Source organism: Hippocampus guttulatus, chromosome 6 (genome assembly GCF_054856545.1).
Source record: "Hippocampus guttulatus isolate MCC_2025c chromosome 6, RoL_Hgut_1.0, whole genome shotgun sequence".
Taxonomy (NCBI): Eukaryota; Metazoa; Chordata; class Actinopteri; order Syngnathiformes; family Syngnathidae; genus Hippocampus; species Hippocampus guttulatus.
In genome coordinates this window covers 22,188,133-22,210,996 of record NC_141266.1, presented here as the reverse complement: position 1 = coordinate 22,210,996, position 22,864 = coordinate 22,188,133, and the positions used below count along the sequence as shown (strand labels likewise).

General features: G+C 44.6%; 2 protein-coding genes and 1 long non-coding RNA gene across 7 annotated transcripts in view; 1 reads left to right on the top strand and 2 right to left on the bottom strand.

The window, feature by feature from the left end:
• Window positions 1-876: 876 nt before the first annotated feature.
• LOC147204180 (uncharacterized) lies at window positions 877-3,009 on the bottom strand. Its single transcript, XR_015101242.1, has 3 exons — window positions 1,581-3,009; window positions 1,314-1,513; window positions 877-1,226 (listed from the first exon to the last, which is right to left on the bottom strand). It is a non-coding gene; the product is annotated as an uncharacterized LOC147204180 (long non-coding RNA).
• On the top strand, window positions 1,613-3,513 carry LOC147204179 (adenosine receptor A1). The gene is made up of 2 exons (XM_086114170.1): window positions 1,613-1,952; window positions 2,685-3,513. The coding sequence occupies exons 1-2, from the start codon at window positions 1,615-1,617 to the stop codon at window positions 3,511-3,513; spliced, it is 1,167 nt and encodes a 388-aa protein (XP_085970296.1). The 5' UTR covers window positions 1,613-1,614.
• A 6,278-nt stretch (window positions 3,514-9,791) lies between these two features.
• Window positions 9,792-22,864, bottom strand: part of cadm4 (cell adhesion molecule 4) — a 166,721-nt gene continuing 153,648 nt past the window's right edge. For 3 of the 5 annotated variants that reach the window (XM_086113714.1, XM_086113713.1, XM_086113717.1), the window contains exons 7-9: window positions 17,047-17,130; window positions 13,394-13,522; window positions 9,792-10,390 (exon numbers count right to left, since the gene is read on the bottom strand). In XM_086113714.1, the coding sequence (XP_085969840.1) occupies window positions 10,281-10,390; window positions 13,394-13,522; window positions 17,047-17,130 (323 nt within the window). In that variant the 3' untranslated portion in view covers window positions 9,792-10,280. Of the gene's footprint in view, window positions 10,391-10,591; window positions 10,668-13,393; window positions 13,523-17,046; window positions 17,131-22,864 lie in introns of all 5 variants that reach the window. The other 2 variants (XM_086113715.1, XM_086113716.1) reach the window with 2 other exon arrangements.

The window sequence follows — 22,864 nt, the reverse complement described above, 5'->3', positions numbered from 1 at the left end:
GCTTGCTAACTGTGCTGCAAAACTCCTTATTTCCTTATTTTGTCAGCTGCTTATATGAGACAAACGTATGTTACACAGTTGGGAGAGCTAATTTCATCCAGGTTAATATGGGGGAGTTAATGGCGACATCAAACACTGTCGAAAGGTCAAGCTGTCAAATGGACAGCTGGCATATAGGTAACCCCAACATTGCGGTTTGTGTGAGGCTCTTGGAGCATGTGCAGGAATTAGCTGCCAATCATCAAATAGTAGGCGGGGAGGGAGCGTGCGCTAATGTTCTGAATGCTAATGCCGACGTAATTTGCATGATTGGGTTTGAGTCTATTCAGAGTGTGCGATGGGAAACCCGTGGTCAAAAGTGCGCAGCTGCCTGTTGCGCGTTTGCATGGTGCTCACATTCTCAGTGGCTCGCTTCAGTGACCTTTTCTCTGGCCTCGTTTCCAGCTCTCTGCTCGACCCATCAAAAATATCCTCCCGCTCCCTGCCACTTTGTCTGCCCCTGGACCAACCATGTATCCCATTTTCTCCACGCATCCGCACCCACTAACTGCCGTTTTGTTTCTTTTGCTCTGCCTGCTGTTCCTTTATGTACATTAATGTGAAACTTCTGAAATCAAAATAAGAATGGCAGCAGCACAATGTGGCGACATCGTAAATTACATCCTATTAAATGCACAGAAGCTTTCACACAGAGGAATGATCCAGTTCTGGGTTTAAATGAGAGTGCCATAGCAGGCCACCGCTAAGATTGAAAATTACTGACTATTCAGTCCACAAATGTTGTGTTTTACAGCAATACCTAACCATATTTACCATTTCATGTGTACCAATGGATAAAATATCGAGTCTTATTTTCACTCGAATCATGCTGCGACGTACTAATGGCCCGTCAAAAATATTTTTTACCATAAGCTTAACTTATTTCAACCAGAGGCACGCATGCACTTGCGAATATGGTTAAATACTGTTGTAAAACATGATGTAAGTGTGTGTCAGCATATACGCTGTATCCTGTTTTGTTTTGTTTTTTAATGATGTGGCGGTGGCCTACTGTCTTGCTTGCTTCAAACCAGGAAAAGGGAATGTGCGTTGGAGTTCCTTGCCACATCGCTTGAAGAAACACCTGCATCTGTCAGACAATCAGACGACAGTGACATCACAGCCCTCTTCAGCCTGCGTTCTAGAACGAGGTTGGGAGAGCTTCTGGGGAAGGGTTCCATTGTAGCCTGGAAAAAGTAAAATGGAAAAGTGACCAAACAGGACAGAGCTAGGCTGTTTCGGGCTACCGTGGAAAAGGGGACGTAATATTTCACCTTTGACGTAATCCGTTGGGGCCTAATGCGCTTTCACACGCTCGAGACATGCCGAGGTCTTCCATGAAGTCAGTCGTTCCAAACGATGGAGTTGTGTGCAATTTTGTGGATGAATTCCAAAGTGTACAGCCGTTTGTCGACCAATCTTCCGCCGTCCTCCCATCCTTCTCTCCATCAGTGTTAGCTGCAGCCTTTTAATCCTGCAGCGCAGATGTATACATGGATATTCACCGAAATAAGAATCAATCACTCTTTACGTTTCCATACCTTCTTGAAATGTTTTGCTTGTTTCACTCCAGGCATGGAATTCCTGTGGCTCTACTCCCTCTGCCAGTGCATAGTTTCGGTAGCCGTGATAGTGGTGAGCGTGAGGTTATGCATGGCGGTCGGCGGGATCCAAAGCGCAAGACCGCAGCACGTGAGCGTGTCCTGCTGCCTCGGCCTGTGTCTGGGGTGGGTGGGCGCCATAGGGGGCGCGCTGGAGATCCCCGTCATCGTCTTCCTCAACCTGAGGACGCCGCAGTGCTTGTACACTTGTATCACCCTAGTGTGCTGCCCTCTGCTGGTGAGGCAGTTTACCATGTGCCTGCTGGTTCTGCTCACGCTGGACTGCCACCTGCAGCATTACTGGCCCAGCAGGTGAGTCCGTGGTTTGCAAATACATCAGCGACCATTATGGCACCTCCGAATCAATTTACCCGCATACACATACCATCGATGAAGTCATAAACGTTGCTCATTATCGCCTTTGTCGCCGTCCACGTGAAAACGGAGGGTAAACGCGTGGGAGGCCGGAGTCGACAAACAAGCTGCTCTATGCAGTAAATGGAGAAAATCAATATCAAACAAAAAGAAAACGGGCTGTAAACATGCCAGGATGAGTCATGAGGAACCGCGTTACATCCAGACTGCTCATTGCGACCGCGACTGTTTCTGTTGCAGACTTTGCTTGACCTGCGAGCTGAAGACGTAAAGGTTCAGTAAATATGAATAGGCTGAAACAAGTTTTTATTTTTAAAATAGAACTTTTTTTTTGTGTCAAATTGAAAACGTTCACAGATGGAGGTTAAAGTAAACCAAGTAGCCTCATCCGTCTACAGGCAGTAGGCGGAGGACACCCTGAACTGGTTGCCAGCCAATCGTTAAACTGTTTGCTCTTTTAGCTTTTTTTTTTTTTTTTTTCTCAAGTGAGCAAAAAGGCAGGGAAAAAAAGGCCAACAATACTGTCCAACAATCAGTATTTGAACTTGACACACAGTCAACCAATGTTTTGTTCAAGGAAAATGGCTGCAAGCAAACCTGATACGTTTTTCATTGCGGAGCATGCCATTCCTTGGCGTGTAATTCTTGATATGTTTGCGTCCACACCAGGTACTCCACTCTGGTCACCCGTCAGCGAGCTTTGTGCGTGGTCCTTCTGTGCTGGATGGTTTCGGTCCTGACCTCATTCGGCCAGTTCATCAGCTCCGACGTCCTCGACAGGTGGGCTCGGAAGGACCTCGATCAGCACACCGTCGACCTCGGGTTGGACGGCAACTGGAGCACACCGTCACCCAGTCTTACCCCTGCCCCCAAACACCCCCACGAACGCGTGGTTATCGGGAAGCACCTTCCGTATGGAGGCTTCCTGTCCAAGTTTTACATGGAGGACTTGCGCAATTTCACCTACGCCGAGCTTCACAGTAGCCACTGGGGTGTTTGCGCCCCGGACGCGATTCTGAGCCCGCAGTTCTTGGTCTACGTCCATGGAACGGCTGTGTTCACGCTCCCCTTGCTTTTCCTGCTGTTTCTTTACCTCGATCTTTATTGCAAGAACCCCAAGCAGGTTAGTCAGTCAGATGCCTCCCGGAGGCTCCGTTTGCTGGCTCTGTCCGTCTCCTTCTTAGTTCTGCTCTGCCTGCCGCTGCAAATCATCCACGCAGTCTTGCTCTTCACCCCCAGTGCCGCCCTCCCCTCCTGGGTTCACGCCATGGCCGTGTTCTTTGTCCAGTTGTACGGTCTCGTGCCCCGGGTTCTTTTCACTCCCCCTGGGAAACAAGAGAGTGACGAGCGGGCGGCGTTCGCCCTCTCTGCTCTTCCGCCGGGGATGTTGCCACCCACGGGGAAGTCTGTTCATAAGAGCTTGTGTGAAGCGGCGCACGCCGCTTCGTGGGCCTCGGCCAAAAACTCCCTGAAAGCAAAAGTGTGCCCCGAAGTCTGAAATCCAAAGGTTCCTAAAAATTGCGCGAAAGCCGAAGTTTGCCCTGAGGTCTGAAATCGAGAGGTTCCTCTGCCCATATAAACAGAGCTATTGTAAAATCGACTTAGCCGCACCAATTATGATATTGCATCGCAACTTTCCAGGCCAATTTGTTATCCAATCAATGTGGATGCAACTCTGTCCTGCTTGGATCAGAAATGGACACAAACACTGACGAACGTTAGTTTTCCCTGCTTGAGTCATGACGTAACCCCCCCCGATCCTAATCCCAGTCTCATAATAGAAATTAAAGAGTCCTCCTTGTCAATTTCGATGTAGCCTGCTAACTAATAAACAGGTGGACAAACACAAAAGTGATGTGAAGGACTTTTAAAGAAACACCGCTGCATACAATGGGCTGGACATGGAGCAAAAATTTGTCAGACAAAAGTAAAGATCCTGAAGTTTTATTTCAATTTTTTTTTCGAAGAGTCTTAAAAATGTACTTTGAGCCAGTGAAGGGAAGCCGGAATTGGAGTTATGTGCTCCCTCTTACAAGCTCCAGTTAGGAGGTGGCGAGCAGCATTTTTGGACTACCGGTAATTGGAGACGTTTGAAGAGAAAATTGGCTGACTCCAAAATAAGTGCGTTAAAGTCCTCCAGTCAAGTATGGATTACGGTTTCAAAATGCCGTTGAGGAAGGAGATACAAACAAATGCTGACTCTGATTTTTATGATGCTTCCCTTTTCATTTTTTCCTGTTTTACTTCCCTTTTGACTTCGAAAGGAACTGTTCCCACATGGTGGCTAGTGCTGTTCCTCTATCCCTAATGTGAGAACCAGAAAGTACCCCGCTTACGACGAAATGAGGCATTTTCCTTTATGTACAAATATTTATGTATCTACCATTTTTGGCATTTACGTTACCATGAAAACAAAGTACCCACCCAGGAATGCAAATGGTACAATCCAAGATGTCAATTCCTTATGCTGGGAACAAGCTTGCTAATTCAAAAACGGATTGGCAAACCTTCCATTATTTTTCTGTATTTTCTTTTGGGGGGGGGAGGCGTATTTTCCAGTTTTGACCTCACTCTCAACATTTGTCTGTAATGAAGCCTTACCGTGTGCGCGTTGCTAGCAGCAACGTTGACTTAGAAGGTATCACAAAAAATAAACAGAGCAAATTGTGCCATTAGTTCCTGTGTTGTTATTGTTGTTGTTGCTTTTTTTTTTAACGAATCATTAACCTCATGCACAGACGCTCGGAGTAGCTTGCAACTGAAAAGGCCACTTCATTATCGTCTCCCACGCCAAATGTCAGCCAGAAAATTAATCCGCCCGATGAGGACGGCAATCCTGATCACAGATGTCACTTTTGCTGCCAAGGCCCGTCCTTGTTTTTTTTTTATCTCCCCCGCGTGGCAAATTTCAAGTTTGTGTCAAGACAGCCACCCGTAATAAACATATGAGTGACAGCGTTTAATTAAACATTTTCTAATAACACGACGGTCCGCAGAGCATGTCGCATTATAAAAGAGGGGAACATAATTAACCTGCTTTTGACACAATCTTCATGGTTGTTTTGATTACACTTGTAAATACAATGCTGATCTTTTTTTCCTCATGAAAAAAAACAAAACAGAGGGGGCCCCGGCTCCCTCGCTAATTGGATTGTTCATCTCGAACCGTCATTGATGTGCGGGAGAAAAACATGAAAAAGAATATTATTATTCTCTATGGTGAGTTGTACTGCTTGTGATGTTTTTTTTTTCCTTCACTCCCCTTTGTCACGTTCCTCTTTTGTCTTGATATTATTAATTTTTTTTCTCTTCGCATTGTGCATTTACTGGCCACCGTATTAGGCACAAAGATTTACCGTGCGCATTAACCCACCAGGATTGTACCTTTAGCTACAATGCAGGATTGCGGTGAAAATAAGTCGTTTTAAACTAAAAAGAAAAACTTGAATGTAGTTTTGTTTCGGTGTAGCTGCCGGCGGCAGAGCACGCTCCGCTCGCAGAACCTCATGCTTCAACTGTTTATTTTCCTTGTACTGCCTGATGAACCGGACTCGACTCAATTGTTTTTTAGGGCACTCTGAATAACTGAACGGAACATTAGAACGGTTATGGGGGCGACAAGCTCTAATGTTCATGGTCTCGGTTTTTGTAAAAAATTTGGGTCGGGGGGAGCCGAGTCCAAGATGGGCTTGTGGTTCACGTACATTGATGATTGTGCATTATGCTGAGAGCGTACTTTTGGGTTAACGTATTGAGCTCCTGTGTGGGATCTCATTAGGTCCGGCAGGAATACCCGATAAATTGCATTTTCTCCCTGACATTCCATTCCTTTCAAATCGCCCAAGTCGAGCTTTTTACAGCAAAATCTGCACACGTTGAAGGGGTTAAAAGTATAGATTGTTCAGGTTTACTCGTCAATTGTTCTGTCTGCTTAGAAAGCTCTCAGCTTCCTGATTATGCCTCAACACACTCGCGTCGATGACGCTTGAAGCACCCCGCCGTAGTCACGCCCATAAATCAGTCAGCACGCGCTTCCCGCAGCAACCTACTCGATTGCGCGGAGAAGATACAAAGCGATAATGTAACGACATCAGGAACGGATGGCGTTCCGTGTTTACCGCGACTCATACAAATGAAATACGACGGTCGTAAACGGGAACCTCTTGCAATCGTGTGCGGCGGGGAAAACAATCGCTCACGACAGCGACTGAGGCGCTCATCGACTTGACGTTGTCATTATCGGCCGCGTTATGCCCCCGTTCACCGAATGCCATCAACTCAAGGAGGAATACGCGTTGGCTGCTCGTCATGTCCATCGATTTGACTCGTCGACGGACGTGCCGCTTGCCGCGGTTCAATCGCGTCTCAAAAGCTTGACGGCGATCCACAAAGGTGCGTCTATGGTCGGTTCGAAAGAATGCATGAAAATGAGCAGTCATACGGTCGTCGTATATTTTGCAATCAGTGGTCTGTGTCTTTTTTTTTTGGAAAACAATGTTCCAGACCACAGATATCAAACTCAAGGCCCGAGGGCCAGATCCGGCCCGCCAGGTCATTTTATGTGGCCTGGGAAAGCAAATCACTTGTGTCAACTTGCTAAAATCTTTACCGAAATGTGAAATTTTCAAATAACGTTGAGATTTTGCAATAATTTTGTAACCCTGTTTACACTCATTTGAACAATGGTGTTCAAACATCGATGTAGCTTCAACGTCTCATGCACCACCGTAGGTTTTTACACCGCTCGCGGTTGATTTGGAACCGTCGAGTCCGTCATTTGTCAGCTTTGGTCCGGAAGGGGCAAATCAGGGCAAAGCCAGCCCGATTATTTTGATGTGTGGACGAGGCCCGAGAGCACCATTAGCCTTCCCGCCTGTATATGAGCTCAGCTGTCTCGAAGATTATTTTGAGCGATTATCCGCTGCGCGCTCATTTTGACAACTCTGTCATCTGCTCTTGACTTTCGCAGCAGCAGCGATGCAGTTTTTCTGTCGGCAAAGTTGTCCAGTCGGAAAAAGATGACGGACGGATAATGTAAAGACGAATCAAAAGGCCAATATTGGCCTTTTGATTAGCCATCCATCACGCCAGCCCTGACGGGATTGGCTCCCTTTGTAAAAACAATCACAATAAACTGCAGACATGCCTGCCGCGGCCATGTCAAGTCATGCCGCCGGCGTCCGTATAAGTCCATAACTTTGATTGCCGCTTGACAATCTTTCTTTATGACAGAGCGGCACGGAGGCCCGTCATTGATCTGTCGCCCCGGCGACCTCCGTTGAGAGCTTCTCGGCAGAATCGGCTATCGATTGGGCGCAACATTACCAGCACATGTATTTGGGTTCCTCCATCTTCTTTTCTCGGTTTGATGATTCATTAGTGGCGCCGCGCTTCCACCTGCTTTGTTTACTCGCTGCGCTCAAACCGCCTTTCACGTCTTTATCTTTATCATGCCGCTCGACTATTCCCCATCGATTTCATCACATGCGCCGTCTTCCTGCTTGTCTTTTCTCAATGTGGAAAAACAGCACCTGCTAAATCCAAGCGAAAAAACAGCAAAAACAAAAACACATCAAGGTTATTTTTATTTTTGAGTTTTTTATTTTTATTTTCTCGTGCTTTGTACTTTTTCCCCTATAAAGAAATAGTTAGCTGTATATCAACAATGACACATGGACACGGAAATAAACGGTGAAAGGGAAGGAGAGGTGACGACTGGGCACAGAAAAAGGAGAGAACGACAGAGTGAAAGAGAGAGAGAGAGAGAGAGAGAGGAAAAGTTGGCGGGAAGTTTTGGGATAAAAACAAGACAACAACTCCTCTACGGTAGAATTAAAAACAAAGCATGAGAAGTGTACAGTTCTTGTAACATTTACAATTGTCATAATAACAACGTCGATAATAATAATAATAATAATAATAATTATAATAATAATAACAGGAACGGGAACAACAATCATATTTGTTTAAAAAAAAGTCCGCTGGTTTCTACGTGGGATTATTAGGGCCACACTGAAATGTGAAAAATATCAGGGGGGAAAAAAAGTCATACAACCTCAAGCTTTGAGTTGAAATGCTGTGTGTGTGTGTGGGGGGGGGGGGGGGCGGGGGGTTCTATTTTTCCCAGAATAAAGCTGAACTCACATAATTTGTTAGAAAAATGAATAGCATCAGAATAAAGTTGTAAAATATTACAAGAAAAAATAAAATCGCATTTCTTCATGAATTAAAAAAACCAAAACAAAACAGTAATCTCGCAAAGCGTCATTCGAACAAGTGAGATTCGAATTTAGGATTGAGAGAAAAAAAAAATCACATTTTGGAAAAAAAGAAACATTTCCAGGAAATGTTTATGCCATCATTCAATATATCTGAATAATGGGAAAAGGTTTCATTGTTTGCACAAAGTTTATTTTTATGAGATGACAAAAACATTTTTTCACCGTCAGGAGGTGTTTTTTTTCCTCTTTTTTTTTCCCTCCCCAAAAATTCCCAAACGAAGCGAAATGCAACAGTCTGAGATCAGCAGTCTCAATTAACCTGCCATACAGAACAATTTTTTTTACTACATCCTTCAGAAAAAAAATAATTACAAGTTTCTACAAAATTTGTGACTTTTTTCCTCACCAACATTATGACTTGATTATTGATTTTCTTTTCAGTGGGGCCCTAATACGCCTTCGTAGGTTTCTGATAAAGACATTTTTTTTTTAAATTTCATTTTTTTTTTCTTTAAAGATCACTGGACAGTAGTTTGTTCGGCTTAGCGCCTCTATCGGCTAATATTCAGTGTTAGTACAGTATAGCTTCATAATGCAATAGTAAACAGTTTCTTCGCTCTTAAAAGTTTAATTTACGCATCTGCTGTTTTTTTTTATACAAAGGAATTCAGAGATATGTATACTCGCTTTGTCAATATGTTTACATATGAGTGTGTGTGTGTGTGTGTGTGTGTGTGTGTGGTTGCATTCAATTTTTTAAAAAATTGTTTTATTCAGCGTTTGGCCATCCCACCTTCTTGTTCTCGCCCTTCCCATTAAGCCTTCAAACCCTTTTTTGACCCCTCAAATTTCATTGGGAAATAATTAAGCTTTTCTTTCATGTCCCCACAAGTAATATTTCCTTTTTGTCTCCCTCAGGGACGTGGGCCAACGTTAAGCCTTTCATTGGCGCCAAAACGACAAAAGCGGGAGGAGACGAGAAAGGAGGGTGGCGAGATAGAAGGGACGGAACACCAGAGAAGGTGGCAAGTCAAAGAGAAGACAACTTACATTTCCCTCATATGTCGAAGAAAGAAAATCACTTAAACCCCCCACACCCCCAAACTCATCCTGCCCCCCCAGCAGGGGAGTCAAACAAGACTGAGCAAAAGCTAAGCGGCAGCAATGCTCGGTGTTTGATTTAAATCCACAAAGTATAATTCCCTTTGTTTGATGTTGAGTTTGACAGTAAATTTTGAGTGGGAGGGGCATTAAGCAATTTGAGGACTTTTTGTTTAAGTTGAAGAGATTTCACTACCCCATCTCAATCAAAGCAAAAAAAAAAATAAAATAAATATATATATATATATATATATATATATCAATTGAATGTCTGGGCACCTCTGTAGCATGATTTTTTTTTGGGGGGCGGGGGGAATGCCCCAATTGAAAACATTTTCCTTTGGTCCAAATACCCTTAATAATTCTTGTCTTGCTCGTATTGAGGGAGTGGACCTGTCTCATGCAAGTGAGCCACTGCTCCGAATGTGGGGGGGAACGACAATATCCCCCCCCCCCCCCCCCCCCCCCCATTCCTGGAGGCAGAACTTCATATACTACACTGCACACGAGCGTGTACATCGAGTACGAATCCTCCCAGAAGGCTCCTGTTCTTTTCCCGTAAATATGAGAACATTTACCGGCATCGACGGATCCTGGTGAGCTGAAATACCGCGCCGACGGGGCATGCTTTTAAGACCTGCCACGAAATTACGACACTTATTTGCTTCCCACGCTTCCTGCATCCGTGTTCGTGTAAATCCCTCATTTCCTATTGTTCGCCTTTTTATTCGGATGTACAGAAAGCATCTTGTGCGCCCGTGAATACCTAAGTAGGCTCTTTCGCTTTATCCAAGCGTGTGTGAGTTTTGGCGTGTAATCGTTTTGTGTGTGCATATGTGTGTGTGTTTGTGTGTGTTGTGAGTGTATAAGGTGTGATGGGGGCGGGGAGGGAGAAGGAAGGGGGGGCGGGGCACAGGGATAAGGTCAGAGGTCGATGAGTGGGCTACAGTAGGTACTCCTTCTTGCCCTGGCTGGCGTCGTTGCCGTTGAGGAAGGCCTCCTGCACTTCGCCGTGCTCGTCCAAGCCGCTGGCCTCGTGGGTAAGGTAGGAGCCTTGTTGAGAGGAGAGAGAGAGAGGGAGGGGGGGGATGAGGAACAGACAGAGGGAGAGTGAGAGAGTGAGCGAGAGATAGTGAGAGTAGGTTGGGGTAGGAAAGGGTCGGTTAGGCGGCGAAGCGTCACGCTCACAGCTCATGCAACAGCCTTCCATCCAACTCAAACCCGAGCTCCCGTGGTGGTTTTTTTTTTTTGTACCTGACGGTTAATTGATTAGTTTTAGCGGCTTGGGGTCAGTACCAAGTGAGAATGGGCTCTCGTGTGCGGTACGAGCCTTGGGAATTAAAAGCAAGCGTGCCAGGGGTTGAATGGCGGTCGGGAAGAGACCAAGAGGGGGAACAAAAGACAAAGAGGAGACAGGCAGACGTTAGCTCTTGCGTCACATTTTCAAGGAGACACATCGGGCAGTTTTTCAGCGTTTCAAAGGGAGGCGTCGTCGGAAGAAGCTCGACGGCATCTTAGCTCACGACACAGAAAGGAGAGAAAAAAAAATGGCAGCATGATTCGCATTCACTCCGGTTAGAAAGATTTGGAAGTTCTCTCTCGTGCAAATGAGCCACTGCTCACCCCGCCCACTGAAGGGTACAGCTTTTGTTACCATGACGATCGGGAGCAGAGTTAGGACTTTGTGAGTAGGCAAGCGGCAACTTGTTCTCAAGTAGCCCGGACTTTTTAGTGGAAGCTTTATTTGTATTTTCACTCACATAAGCATCGCTTCGCCACTAAGGATGTCAAATGATTTTGTTTTTTTCCTTGCCCTCCTGTGGGGCTGAGATCAGGGATGTCGTTTTTATTTGTCAACGGTGTACTTGTGAAGCCCTTGTGAGACTCTTTTGTGTTTCAGAGCTCTGTAAATCCATTTCAGTGGACCCGACATGAGGCGCATGCAGCGGACAAACAACAAACAAACAACTTCGTCTCCAAGCCAACAACTTCAGATAATATTGGACACTCGAGCATCACTTGAAAATGGCCCATGATTGCCCAGCCTCGCTACCAAGTCAAGGGCAGAGAAACATACATTCGCAAAACAACCCAGAGGCTGAGAGAAAAAAAAGAAAGTAAAAAGAGTACCCACAGAATGACAAAATAGAAGGATCATTTTCACACATGGAAGCAGCACTTCATCACCAGTGTCGTAGAGTCATGCATGTGATGCATTCAGTGCGCACACCGACAGACACTAATGTCGCCTGCAACTATGCTGCCAACTTTAGTGAACATTTGAAAATGTACCAGACTGCGACCATCGCTTGAAAGAGGCGGATCTTGGTCCAGCCTTGCTTCCAAGTCAGAGAGAAAGCAACTCTGAGGACCTAGTAACGCTTTCATTACATATCGACAGGGGACAGTGCTAGGGTGTTGCAACAAGGCGAGCAGCTCCTTGTTCCCAAAGAGAAAAGCCAGCCTCCTTGAAAATGGATTGCATTTTCACTCAGGGAAGCAGCACCTCATCACCAATCTGCCAAATGACTTGTCGATTAGTGTAGTGTGCAATTGGCTGACAACGGGTTCAGGGTGTACCCCGCCTAGTGCCCGAAGACGGCTGGGATAGGCTCCGGCAACCCCCGCGACCCTTGTGAGGATAAAGCGGAACAGAAAATGGATGGATGGATTAGCGGAGTAGGTACCACTAAACACGGATGCCGCTCGTTTCCAAGGATCGCTTGGAGACGGCGGATCTTCACCCAGCCTAGGTATCAAGTCATGGGTGGGTAAGCTTAGTGCGGAGGCGGTGTTATGTAAATTCAACAAACTGTGACACCACGATTCAGCACAATCCAGAACGGCAGACACAAATTGAGAACACCTTGCTCACTGGCACATTTTCGGAACCAGTGCAGCTAAGAAAAAGTTTCTTTTGATTGCGTAATTGCAGAGTTAGCACACCAGAGACCCAATTATTTGCATCCATTAAAGAGTCAATTTTCAATAATACGTCCCCTTGAATAACTCTCCAGCGTCCACAAACATGCGCACGCACACGTCGCCCTCCTGCGTATCGACCGTCTTAACGGAAAGGGCTGACAGTCAGGACAATAGCTCGAATGGGGCCGCCTATGTCCGGAAATTGATTGGTCGTAATAGTCGGGTCTGAATGTTGATTGGCAGCAAGGCAAGGCCGTAGCCGAAGGCTAACTGGCAGCTTGTCTGGCTCACCGGCGGCTCGATCATTTCTTACTTGGCGGCCGCTGAGCACACTCGAAGGGCTGCCAACATTGGGTCGGAGAGAGAGGGGGGAGGGGGGGGGGCACTTAGAAAGATGGGGAGCTTCATTTTAATGGATGAGCCTTAATATAGTAGCATATAGTCATAAAACAAGGAGCGCGCGCTTACTTTGGCCGCACCATGCTGTCGGCCACTATCCTGTCCAAGGTTATCCGTCATGGGACCACGCCAGGAGCCGCTTATCACTTTAAAACGGGGCTGGCCAATTCATTTTGCTAAAGGGCCACATGAGAAACTGGAACGCCGAGCCAACATGCTCGCCTCAACTTTCTCCATATTAGTGTGAATGCATTGAGAAAAGTAAAAATTTTTGACTGGCAAATACCAACTTGCAAATAGGTCAGACTGCACCAATGCGTTTGAAAGTGTTTATTTGTTTGTTTTTTTTTAATGGTTTTTCATTGTGTCTGCGATGCATTTTGCCGTTCGGGGTTATTTCCCATAATGCCACGGTGTATTGACTTCTGCGCTCTATGTGTGAGTGGAGAGACAGATTTTGTGGCGCCAATGAATTTGAGCGGAATGTCTGATGTTTGTGTGTGCTTTTGAGCGTGCGTGTGTGTGGATGGGCACATCCACCAGGCGACAACTAAATGTAACACAGAGTTAGCCGCCAATAAAAACACGCGACAAATGACTGTTATTGGACACGTTTGGTGTCACGAATGTAAACGGATCGCGTCGGCGTGGAGCATTTCATGCTTAATAACATTTAATACCAACGTATGCTCGTTCTGGCAGCAGGAGCATGCGCGCTGGTGTGTGCTTTACCTTTCTGGCGCACGGAGCACCAGATGGTGACGATGAGCACGCAGATGATGGTGAAAACCAGCAGGGCCAGCACGCCACCGATCACCGCGTAGGGAACAGCGCTGTGAGTCTCCACCACTGCGCCGGGATCTACGCAAAGACAAAAAAGGTGGTCAGTGACAGGAATTTCTGGCATGTTTGTCCATTTGTGGATTGTTTGCGTGGAGGGGGGGGGGGGGGGGGGAAATAATGATTTGTTAAAAAAGTAATTGTGTTTTTGATACTCTTTCTGAAACATTATGAGGTGCCACAAAGTACGACGATAGCCCCGATTAGGATCGTATTATTACTATTGTCATTATGTTAATTTAGTTGATTTTTATTTCCTTTTGAATTTTTTTTTTTTTTTTTTTACATTCAGTTAGTTTAGTTTATACATCAGGTTTGTTGTTGTTATTTTACTTTTTTTATGGTAGTTTTTTAAATACCATATTTTCCGCACTATAAGGCGCAACTAAAACCATTAAATTTATTCAAAAGCCGACAACGTGCCTTATAATCGGATGCGACGGATATATGGATCAATATTCTGATCTCTTGGACGTAGTATTTTAAATGTTCTGTCAAACGCTTCGTTACAGCTGCAGCGATTGTGAAAGCGCAATACAAATAAAGCTGTATTGTATTGTATGCTCTTTAGAATAGCTCCATCTAATGGATGCTTAACGCAACCGCATCCACTACACTGTAGCTTCTCTTCTAGGCGCCTTATAACACGGTGCACCCTATAACTGTATATGAAAACTAGTTTTAAAATAGGTCATTCATTGAAGGTGCGCCTGATACTATGAAGCGCCTTATTGTGCGGAAAATACGGTGCATGGAGTATTTGTCGAGTGTCAGATAAAAACAAAAAAAACAAAAAGGTGCAGGTATTGTTTTTGTCCACTTGGGGTCACCATCCTCACATTCTACAGAAACCGAATCCGCGTCTGTGACCGAATGCGTGCGACTTGAATCGGCAGGCCTGGTCTGTTGAGTGACACGAAATGCCGCCAAATGAGAGTATGCGGTTGGGCGGCTAAACGGGCTAAAGTTTTTGCCACTCTGCGCGTTGGGTGACGGCGTTAGTTGACGCCGTCAGCAAGCCTGCTATGAACGTCTTTGTATATCCTGTATTTTGTAACCGTTTGTTCAGTCAAGTGATTGAAAAATCCATCCTCCCTCTATCCTAACCACCTGTGAAGGGATTACACGATTTGTTCGAACCAGCGGCAATTAGCTACACTGAATTAGCTACCAATGTTTACCCGACCGTAGATGCGCAGTTGTGTACTTGAGTCGGTTGTGCTTTGCAGTAGGCACGTTACACGACACTATTAACTTCATACTATAAAGGAGGCCACCCTTTTCAGAGTGGAGAGCGCAGCGAATAGACAAAGGGGACGACGTGATAAAACCAAGACACGGGAAGATGGTTGGGAGTAGAAAAAAAAAAAAGAAAAATGGAGGTAGAAACCAGCAGGAGTGGGCAGACGGGAGATAAAAAGTCGATATCTTCCACCCGAGTTACATTATCACCTCTCATCACTCCCCCAAGCTGCACCGTTACTGATAGAATGGCTGAGAAATCAGGACGGTGAATAAAGCAAGAGCTTGAAAAAAACCCATTCAGGCCGAGCACCTGGGAAAAGAGCGCAATGCATTTTGAATGAGGGAAATTTGGGGAGGGGTTTTTTGACCTCACCCGCCCTCCCCCACCATCGTAGCCGCCCGCCCGGCAAATGGAATCAACCACTTAAGATGAGTGAGGGGAGATAAAGAAGTAAAAGTGCGAGTGGAATCGTCTGACATTTTGTTTCATCGCTTGTGCTGACCTTTTTAAGAACAGTCAGCATGCTGAGGTATGAAGCACGTACTGCTCGTTTAAACTGATTTTGAATCCATCGGCCTCAATGTTAGGTACCCCCTCAAGATTCGGAACGACAAAAATCGCCACCAAATTTCCCATTAAAATGAACTGAAATGGCATTAATCCGTTCCACCCCCCAAAAAACTCCCACCATTTTGTTTTTGTTGCTGCGTGTTTTAAAATGAAGAAAAATAGCCCCGTGTTGTATCAATACCCAACAAAACATAAAAAAAGAAAGAAAATAATTAATTTAAAAAGCAATTAAAGTAATTAATTTTAAAAATGAGAATATTCAGGTTGGTTGTATACACCAGTACTGTCAACAAAGTGTTATCTAGCTTTTAAAACCAAAAACAGCCATTTTGTTTTTTCTGAAGGTAACTAATATAGTCACTTGTAATCTAACTTTTAAAACCAAGTAATCAGAAAAATAACTCTGTTAACTTTTTAAGGTAACTGTGGCAACACCGGTCACTGTACAATCAAAAATGATGGAATGAATGACCAAAAAAAAAATCTTTCCTTGGAATCACTAGCAAGAAAATGACGAGCTATAAAAACTAAGGCAAGACGTTTAAAAAGTTTGCAAACCGTCAGACACAGTAAAGGGACCGAGTCGTCCTGCTACGCTAATATATTTTCACGCCGCTCACGATAACGGCACTTGAAGAGCAAATGGCTTTTTTTTTAGGTGCCACTTAATGTAAAAAGTCCAAGAAGCGCTGCTCGAGTGGATTTAGCAATATCACTACCTTCAGCATATTTCCGTTTTTAACCGTCTGACAGGCCCTGATCTCGAGGATCGACGAAGCGTCGCGTTGACGCAGCAAGCTTGATTCCCCGCGACTCTCTTGACATTTAAACAAACGTACACACACGCCAGCAGGTCGAACATCATCTACCCGCAAGATGAGAATAAAGAGTAAGAAACATGCCCGCTTTTTGTCTGCCGTCTCCTTGCTGTTGAAAAGAAAGCGCCACTGTAGCGAGGGGTGCATTAATGAATGAGAGAAATAGATGACTTTGTCTGTACAGTGAACACGCTTTTGTGATTCCTAACCAGGGTGCGCTGGGAAAAAAAAAATGGTGTGTCGAATTTGCTCCATTTTATTTTGTCAAGTGGTTGCAAGAAATGAAATCATTTTTTGAACAAAAATGTTTGTGATTGGAGTCACAATATTTTTTTTGCAGGGTGGGGGGGGGGGGGTTTCCATATTTCCATTTCCGTTGGGGAAAGATGATTTAAGATGCACCACTGCAGTTTATGAAGAATTTGACGTGCGCCAAGCTCTTTCTTCAGCTGTCACACTCTTGAGGGGTTAATACGATTTCGACATCCACCGGGATGGCTCATCCGTCGCGTTCCTTCGCTGCATTTCGGATGTTCCTATTTTCTTCCTGGCGGCTTTTCGACCTCCCCCATTTATGCAGGAGGCACACGAGGCACCCAAACGATCCACACTCACACGCGCGCTTTCCAATGCGCTAATGCTGAGTCGGTGAAATGTGCGCCCGGTGATAAGAAAGGAAGCAGGAGTGAGCGATTGTGTGCCGAGCATCAGCAGGTATGCAAGCTTGTGGAAATTCAGGACAAAGGAAGGTTGCAGTACAACAATGGCGGTGTGTGTGTGTGTGTGTGTGTGTGGGTGTGTGTGTGTGTACGCGTGTATGTGTGAGAGGAGACAAAAGAGGAAGACACCAGAGGAGAAAGAGGATGGAGATGAAGGGCAACAGTCGGGAAAAAAAAAATGTTGTGCATTACCTTTGGGGTCCAGCGAGAGGGACGGGGTGACGTTGGGATGGGAAGTGGAAGTGGGAGGGGCGGTGCTTGGGAATGACACATTATCTACACACACACCCACACACACACACACACAAGCAAGAAATGGGATCACACACATGGACAAAACACATGGCGACTGCTAGGACATGCAGTGACGTGAAGACGCACTCGACAGCGAGAGACGTAAGGTCCCGGTTGTAATACGTGATTTATTCCTTTGATGTGTTTTGGTTTGATTTTCATGGATCTTATTTATTTGATTTTTTTTTTTTAACCCCATCATGTTTAGTTGTGTTTATTTTTGCTACGCTTTGTTATTCATAGATGCCTCCCGATATTTGGATTACGATTTACAATCAGGTTTCCTGATTGCATTCTTATGTTTTTGATTCTGCTAACTGAAATGAATGGTCGTCGTTTTGATTGTATGTATATAGCCTAATGGAGAGTTTTGTCTGGATTATATTTCAAAATCGTAATTTTATTATAATCACGGTATTTCTTGTAGAGTTTATTTTGCTTGCGGACTCATTCAATTATATACTCAAGACACAAAACGTTATGCATCGCGCGGGACTTGAAGGCGGCGAAACACGTCCACAAGGTAACTGCACGACACTCGCTACGTTGCAACAGCAGGCCGGAGAGACGCTGGCTGGCATTGTCCGTGACAGATGCACTTCCAATCAAAACAAGCTTGCGCTGGGATTGTCTCACTTCAAGGCCGACGATACGCTCGGCAAATCGATGACAGCGTCACAATGCAAAGTCGTGTGAAAGGTATGAAAGACGATATTAGTGTTGAAAGACTAAAACAATAGTTGACAAACAAAACAAAAAACAATCGTGGGCCGGCAGCTCACTGTCTGTACAAGCAGTGTTATTTTTGGCAGCCATCTTAGTTGTAGTCTTTTGGAATAAAAAAGCTCCTTTCCTTCATCACAAAATAAATTGTTAAATTCTGGAGGTAACTGCATATCCAATGGGAGAAAACGAGTTTCCGAAGCCAAACGGATGCCGTTGGACTTCCGGGTTTGCACGGTGGTGCGCGGCGCACCTCTCCGCATGCGGCATACCAATACACACCAGTGGGCTTTCTAGTCAGGAGTTAATTTATCGGTAAGTACTGGGCTGTCTCTCCTCACTTTCTCCCATCAGCCCAGAAATCATCAATCTCTTTCTACACTCCTCTCCTGTCAGCACTAACGCTTCCAGCCATCCTCACTCCTCATCCTCCTGCGTCACTTTCTCAATCTTAAAGGGACAGAGTGCAAAAATGTGTTGATTTTTCAATATTTCAAAAACCCACAATGAATTTCAACAATAAGAAAAAAAAGAGTTCTATCACATCAATGTATTTTCGTTTTTTTTTCTTTTTTTTGGAGGTGAACTAATCACTAATTATATTATAGATGGCACGCCTCCTCTACAGGAGGCTGCCATGTTTCGCAGCCATCTTTCTGCTACGGCTACCCGAAGGCGACAAATTTAGAGAATGTACAGTAGTTCCTCAACATGGTGACTACGGCATGTGTCACAAGTTCCATGCACTTACTTTGTCACGTGAGGGAATATTAGAAGCCATTTGGAATGACATGGGCTCGCTGAGGCACCGCAGTGCGCGGTTCAAAATGCACTCACTTTGAGCTGAGGTCATTGCATTCTATTCGTTCACCACTAGAGGCCACAAAATTTTACATACTATATCTTTACGAACAAATGTACACTTTGTCATGCGCATGCAAGAGTGGTTTATGTGGAAATGAATGCGTAAGTTAAGAACACATAACTAATGTGTGTGTGTGTGTGTGTGTGTGTGTCGGACACTCCAGTGTGAAGTCAAGTCAGTCAAGACTGAGGCTTAATGACCAAGGTTGTAGCGCTAATTAACTGGATGCTGATTAATTCCTCTTAGCCGTGGTGACCTCATCATTTTTCTTTCTCACCATTTACATATTTTTTCCCTTTTTTTTTGTGTTCCTCTCGCTGTCCTTTGACGTTGCCGCTCCGCCTCTCTTCGGCTTAATTAAAGAGAACGCTCGGCAAGCTGTCGGGCTTTTGGCCGCCGGCGCGCCGCCTCGTATTGTTATGCGTTAACGCGTTAACGGCTGCCAATCAGGCGCGTGGCCCAGGTTGTATTCCCGGCGATGGATGCGGTGCCACTCGACGATAATGACATCTCGCTCACTCTCTCTATATCACATCCCTGCAGGAGTGGGCCCGAAGATACTGCGCCTGACATTTTGGATCAGCCTGTGTCCTGCATAGGACCTCCACGCCTGCTACAGTTTTATAACCTCCAGTTTCCGCTTTGCTGTAATAGTCCATCTTTCCTTGTTGCCCACAGCGTCTTCTGGTGTAAACTTTGTGTACATGGGGGCGCATTCATCTAACTAGAGCTGCCAAGATTAGTTGACTAGTCACGACTAGGTTGACTGCCAATGGTCTCTTTTGCTGCAGTATCATCTTGGAAAAACAAATTGCCATCGATTTAATTCAACTTTAAGGAAAAATACAATAGTGCGACTTGAAGGTATTTTATTTAAATGCTCTGTCATTGTTTTTGGTGACTTTTCATCGATCAAAATAGTGGTATCGGTAATTGGTATCGGTATCTGGGACTACTCAAGAGTATGCGTGCTGGTATCGGACTTAAGGAACATAATTGTTCCCTCAATTTTTTTTTCGTGAGCATGTCTGACACAATTAATGTGACGTGATTTTCACAGTTCTCGCCACAGAAATTTTCAAATCGTGGTAGGTCTAACTATGCTCCACAGTCTCCGCTTGGATGCACTGGTTGATTTTCATGCTTGGCCTGGTCAAATTAATTGATTGCGGAGTGCCACAAGGTAGTTGTTTAGGTCCATTGCTTTTCTCAGTTTTTAGTAATGAATGACCACTCATCCTCGAGCAAGCTAAGATGTCGATGCATGCAGATGAACAAACAAAATACACCGCTTCCGTGAAAATAGACAAACTTGGAAGTGCAGACAGTGGTCAAATGGATCACTAACAACAAATGAGACTTTAATATTACTAAAACAAAATGCATGGTATTTGTTCATGAATGAGCCAAAACTGAACTTCTATGTAAATGATGTGGCAGTAGAACAAGTTGAAGAAATCAAAAGTCAAGGGTTTGCCAGTCACAAGGTGGCTACACATGCCATAATGAAGGAATTTTGGAATTCAGACACATTTGTACGGCGCCGTGATGTTATCAGTAGCTGACGCCATCATCTTACACTTGCAGCCGTCCGGGATTTTCTTGCGAAATTCCATTTTTTTTTCTTCCCCCAATCCAATTATCCCGTGGGCTCATTACAATGGCGAAAGAGACCCAAACTAATTCCTGGTCACGTCGTATTCCTTGCCATCTATTATGCTCTTTCGTGGTGCCCATCTCCCGCCTTTTCTGAACCTCTGCCATCTCCGTGGACCGATGTCAAATTAAAATAACAAAACCAACGCATGCATGACGACTCCCTGGATGAAAACGCCTCCATCCAGAGAGCGTGTGAGGTCAGTAAACATGTTGACGAGTATAGAGACAATCTTGGTTTTATGCCTGGGGGATATTTTAACGACAGTGGGTCATAACAAAACAAAATGAGGGAATAGTCTTGATAAAAATTGTGTTTATTCCCTCAAGAAGCTCAATTTCGAAAAACAATTGGAAGATGCATTAAAGGTGTGGTGGGCCCAAAGAATAAAATGCAACCTCTGTTTTTATGCACACAGGCAGATGAATGCGTACAGTACGTCCATATAACGGCTCATATCTTTCCATTCTCTCTCTCTCCCGCAGTTCAATTCTAATGGGGTTTTATTGGCTGGGCCATTCATCTGGGTGCAGCAGCTCTGTTCAATTACATAAAGGAGCCCTTCGGGCATTCGTCACACAATCAGCGCATTCTCCAACCGGTGGCCACCGCACCCGCATGCAGCGTCGCATTGAACACATGAACAAAAAGAGTCAAATTTTGCTCTTTACAAAAGTTGCACAGAAACGAAACGACAATTGGAGGCTTGGTCCACGACACAATCTGCAGATGGCTCCCCTAGCTTTGTGTGCGTGTGTGTGTAATTTTTTTAATCAGTATTTTTCATTCAGCGTGTATGTGTTCGCTCACTAGTAGCTTCATTAAGTACACGGACTGAAACTAATGAGGTCAAATACAGCAGCCCTTTCTGAAATTTAGCCTTCAACGTTAATTTACCAATGTTTAGAGTTGCCGTTTGTACTGGTGGCAAATTCTGCTTCATTGTGGAAAGATCTCTCAATTTGTTTGGTTACCTTATCAGCACAATTTAAAAAAAAAAAAGCTTCAGCATTATTGTCTAATTTACTTCCCTGAGTATTAGGCAGAAATAATATTAAATCTTTGCAGAGGATAAAGAATATATTCCTGCTCAGTGTTTGTGTTCAAATATCCATTGCTTAATTTGGTTATTTCTAGCCATGTATTGGTTAAAGGTGGCACGTGATGGGTCAAGTCAGTGACCCCCCCCCCCCCCCCAAAAAAAACACATAGGTGCCACTACTTGCAAGCAGATAACATAACAATACTCAGGGGCATATATTATTCATTCTCTTGCAAAGAATGACGAACATGTCTGTCTTTTACTTCCCCAATGTGGCCAAGGCGCATACAGAATGCTCAACAAAATGTGCGTCGAAGGAGAATGTGGAACAAAAGCAGTTAAATTTCTTTCATTCTACTTACTTATGTCATCACTGTATGCTTTAAAAAGTAAAACATTATAAAGTGCTATTTTTCCTCTTTATCAAAAATGTTTTGCCGTTTTGATTTTTTGTGGGACAGATTAACGGCATTTCCATTCATTTCAATGAGTAAAGATGATTTGAGATTATTTATATTAGTATGGCAGGAATCCAATTTGGATCTCATGCCATCCTGTTAAAAAAAAATTTGGCTTTTTGGACTGCAGTTACATGATCTTGTAATGACCGCATCGCTCCTTGTTTCTAAGTTCTGTAAAAGTCGCCTCCAATGCATCTCTTTCTCCTCTCCGAGCACCCGTTTGGCAGCGCTCACCTTTTCTTCTCCTTTTGCAAGATTTAATCCCCCATCTTCCCTTCATAAGGTGACAGCGCCTCAGGCAGCTGCCCATAAATTGGCCGGCGCCTTTCGCCTGCAGTTGAGCGCTCGCCGCAGATGGCCACTATTTCACTTTCTCTGTCGTTCTCACTAAGTTTGAAATAAAAAAATGAGCACCGAGGGAGATGAGAAAGAACACCCGCAGCCTCACTGAAACATCTATATCCCAGCAGCCAGCCCCCCTTTCTACTAGTCACTAATGAACAACCCCCCACCAACCCGATTCCCAGTCGTGCCGTTCTATTCCTCCTCCAGCAGCCCCAGGGTTCCCTTCTGGGCAGGGATAGGCAACTTAAATGATGGAGGGGGCCACGATTTTTTTCATCAGCAGTACTGAGGGGGGCCACACGGGATTGTGAACTTCCTAAATAAATGGATGAAAAAAATGCCAATTTAAAAAGGTATAAAATACGTGCATGCCTGTTTTTTTATTATTAAACTAATATATTGTAAATATCGTTTAATGCTTAAATACATTAACAAATAAACAAACAAAAAAAGATCCACCCTTCAACTATAAAGGCTTTGAAGGGACCGAAAAAGAATAACCTCATCGTGTTTTGCCACGCAGAGGGCTCGCTTACATAAAAATTCCCCATTGCAAGACGGACCCAAAAAAAAAACAACAACAAAAAAACTATTCAACAGCAAAACAACATAAAGTGTAAGAA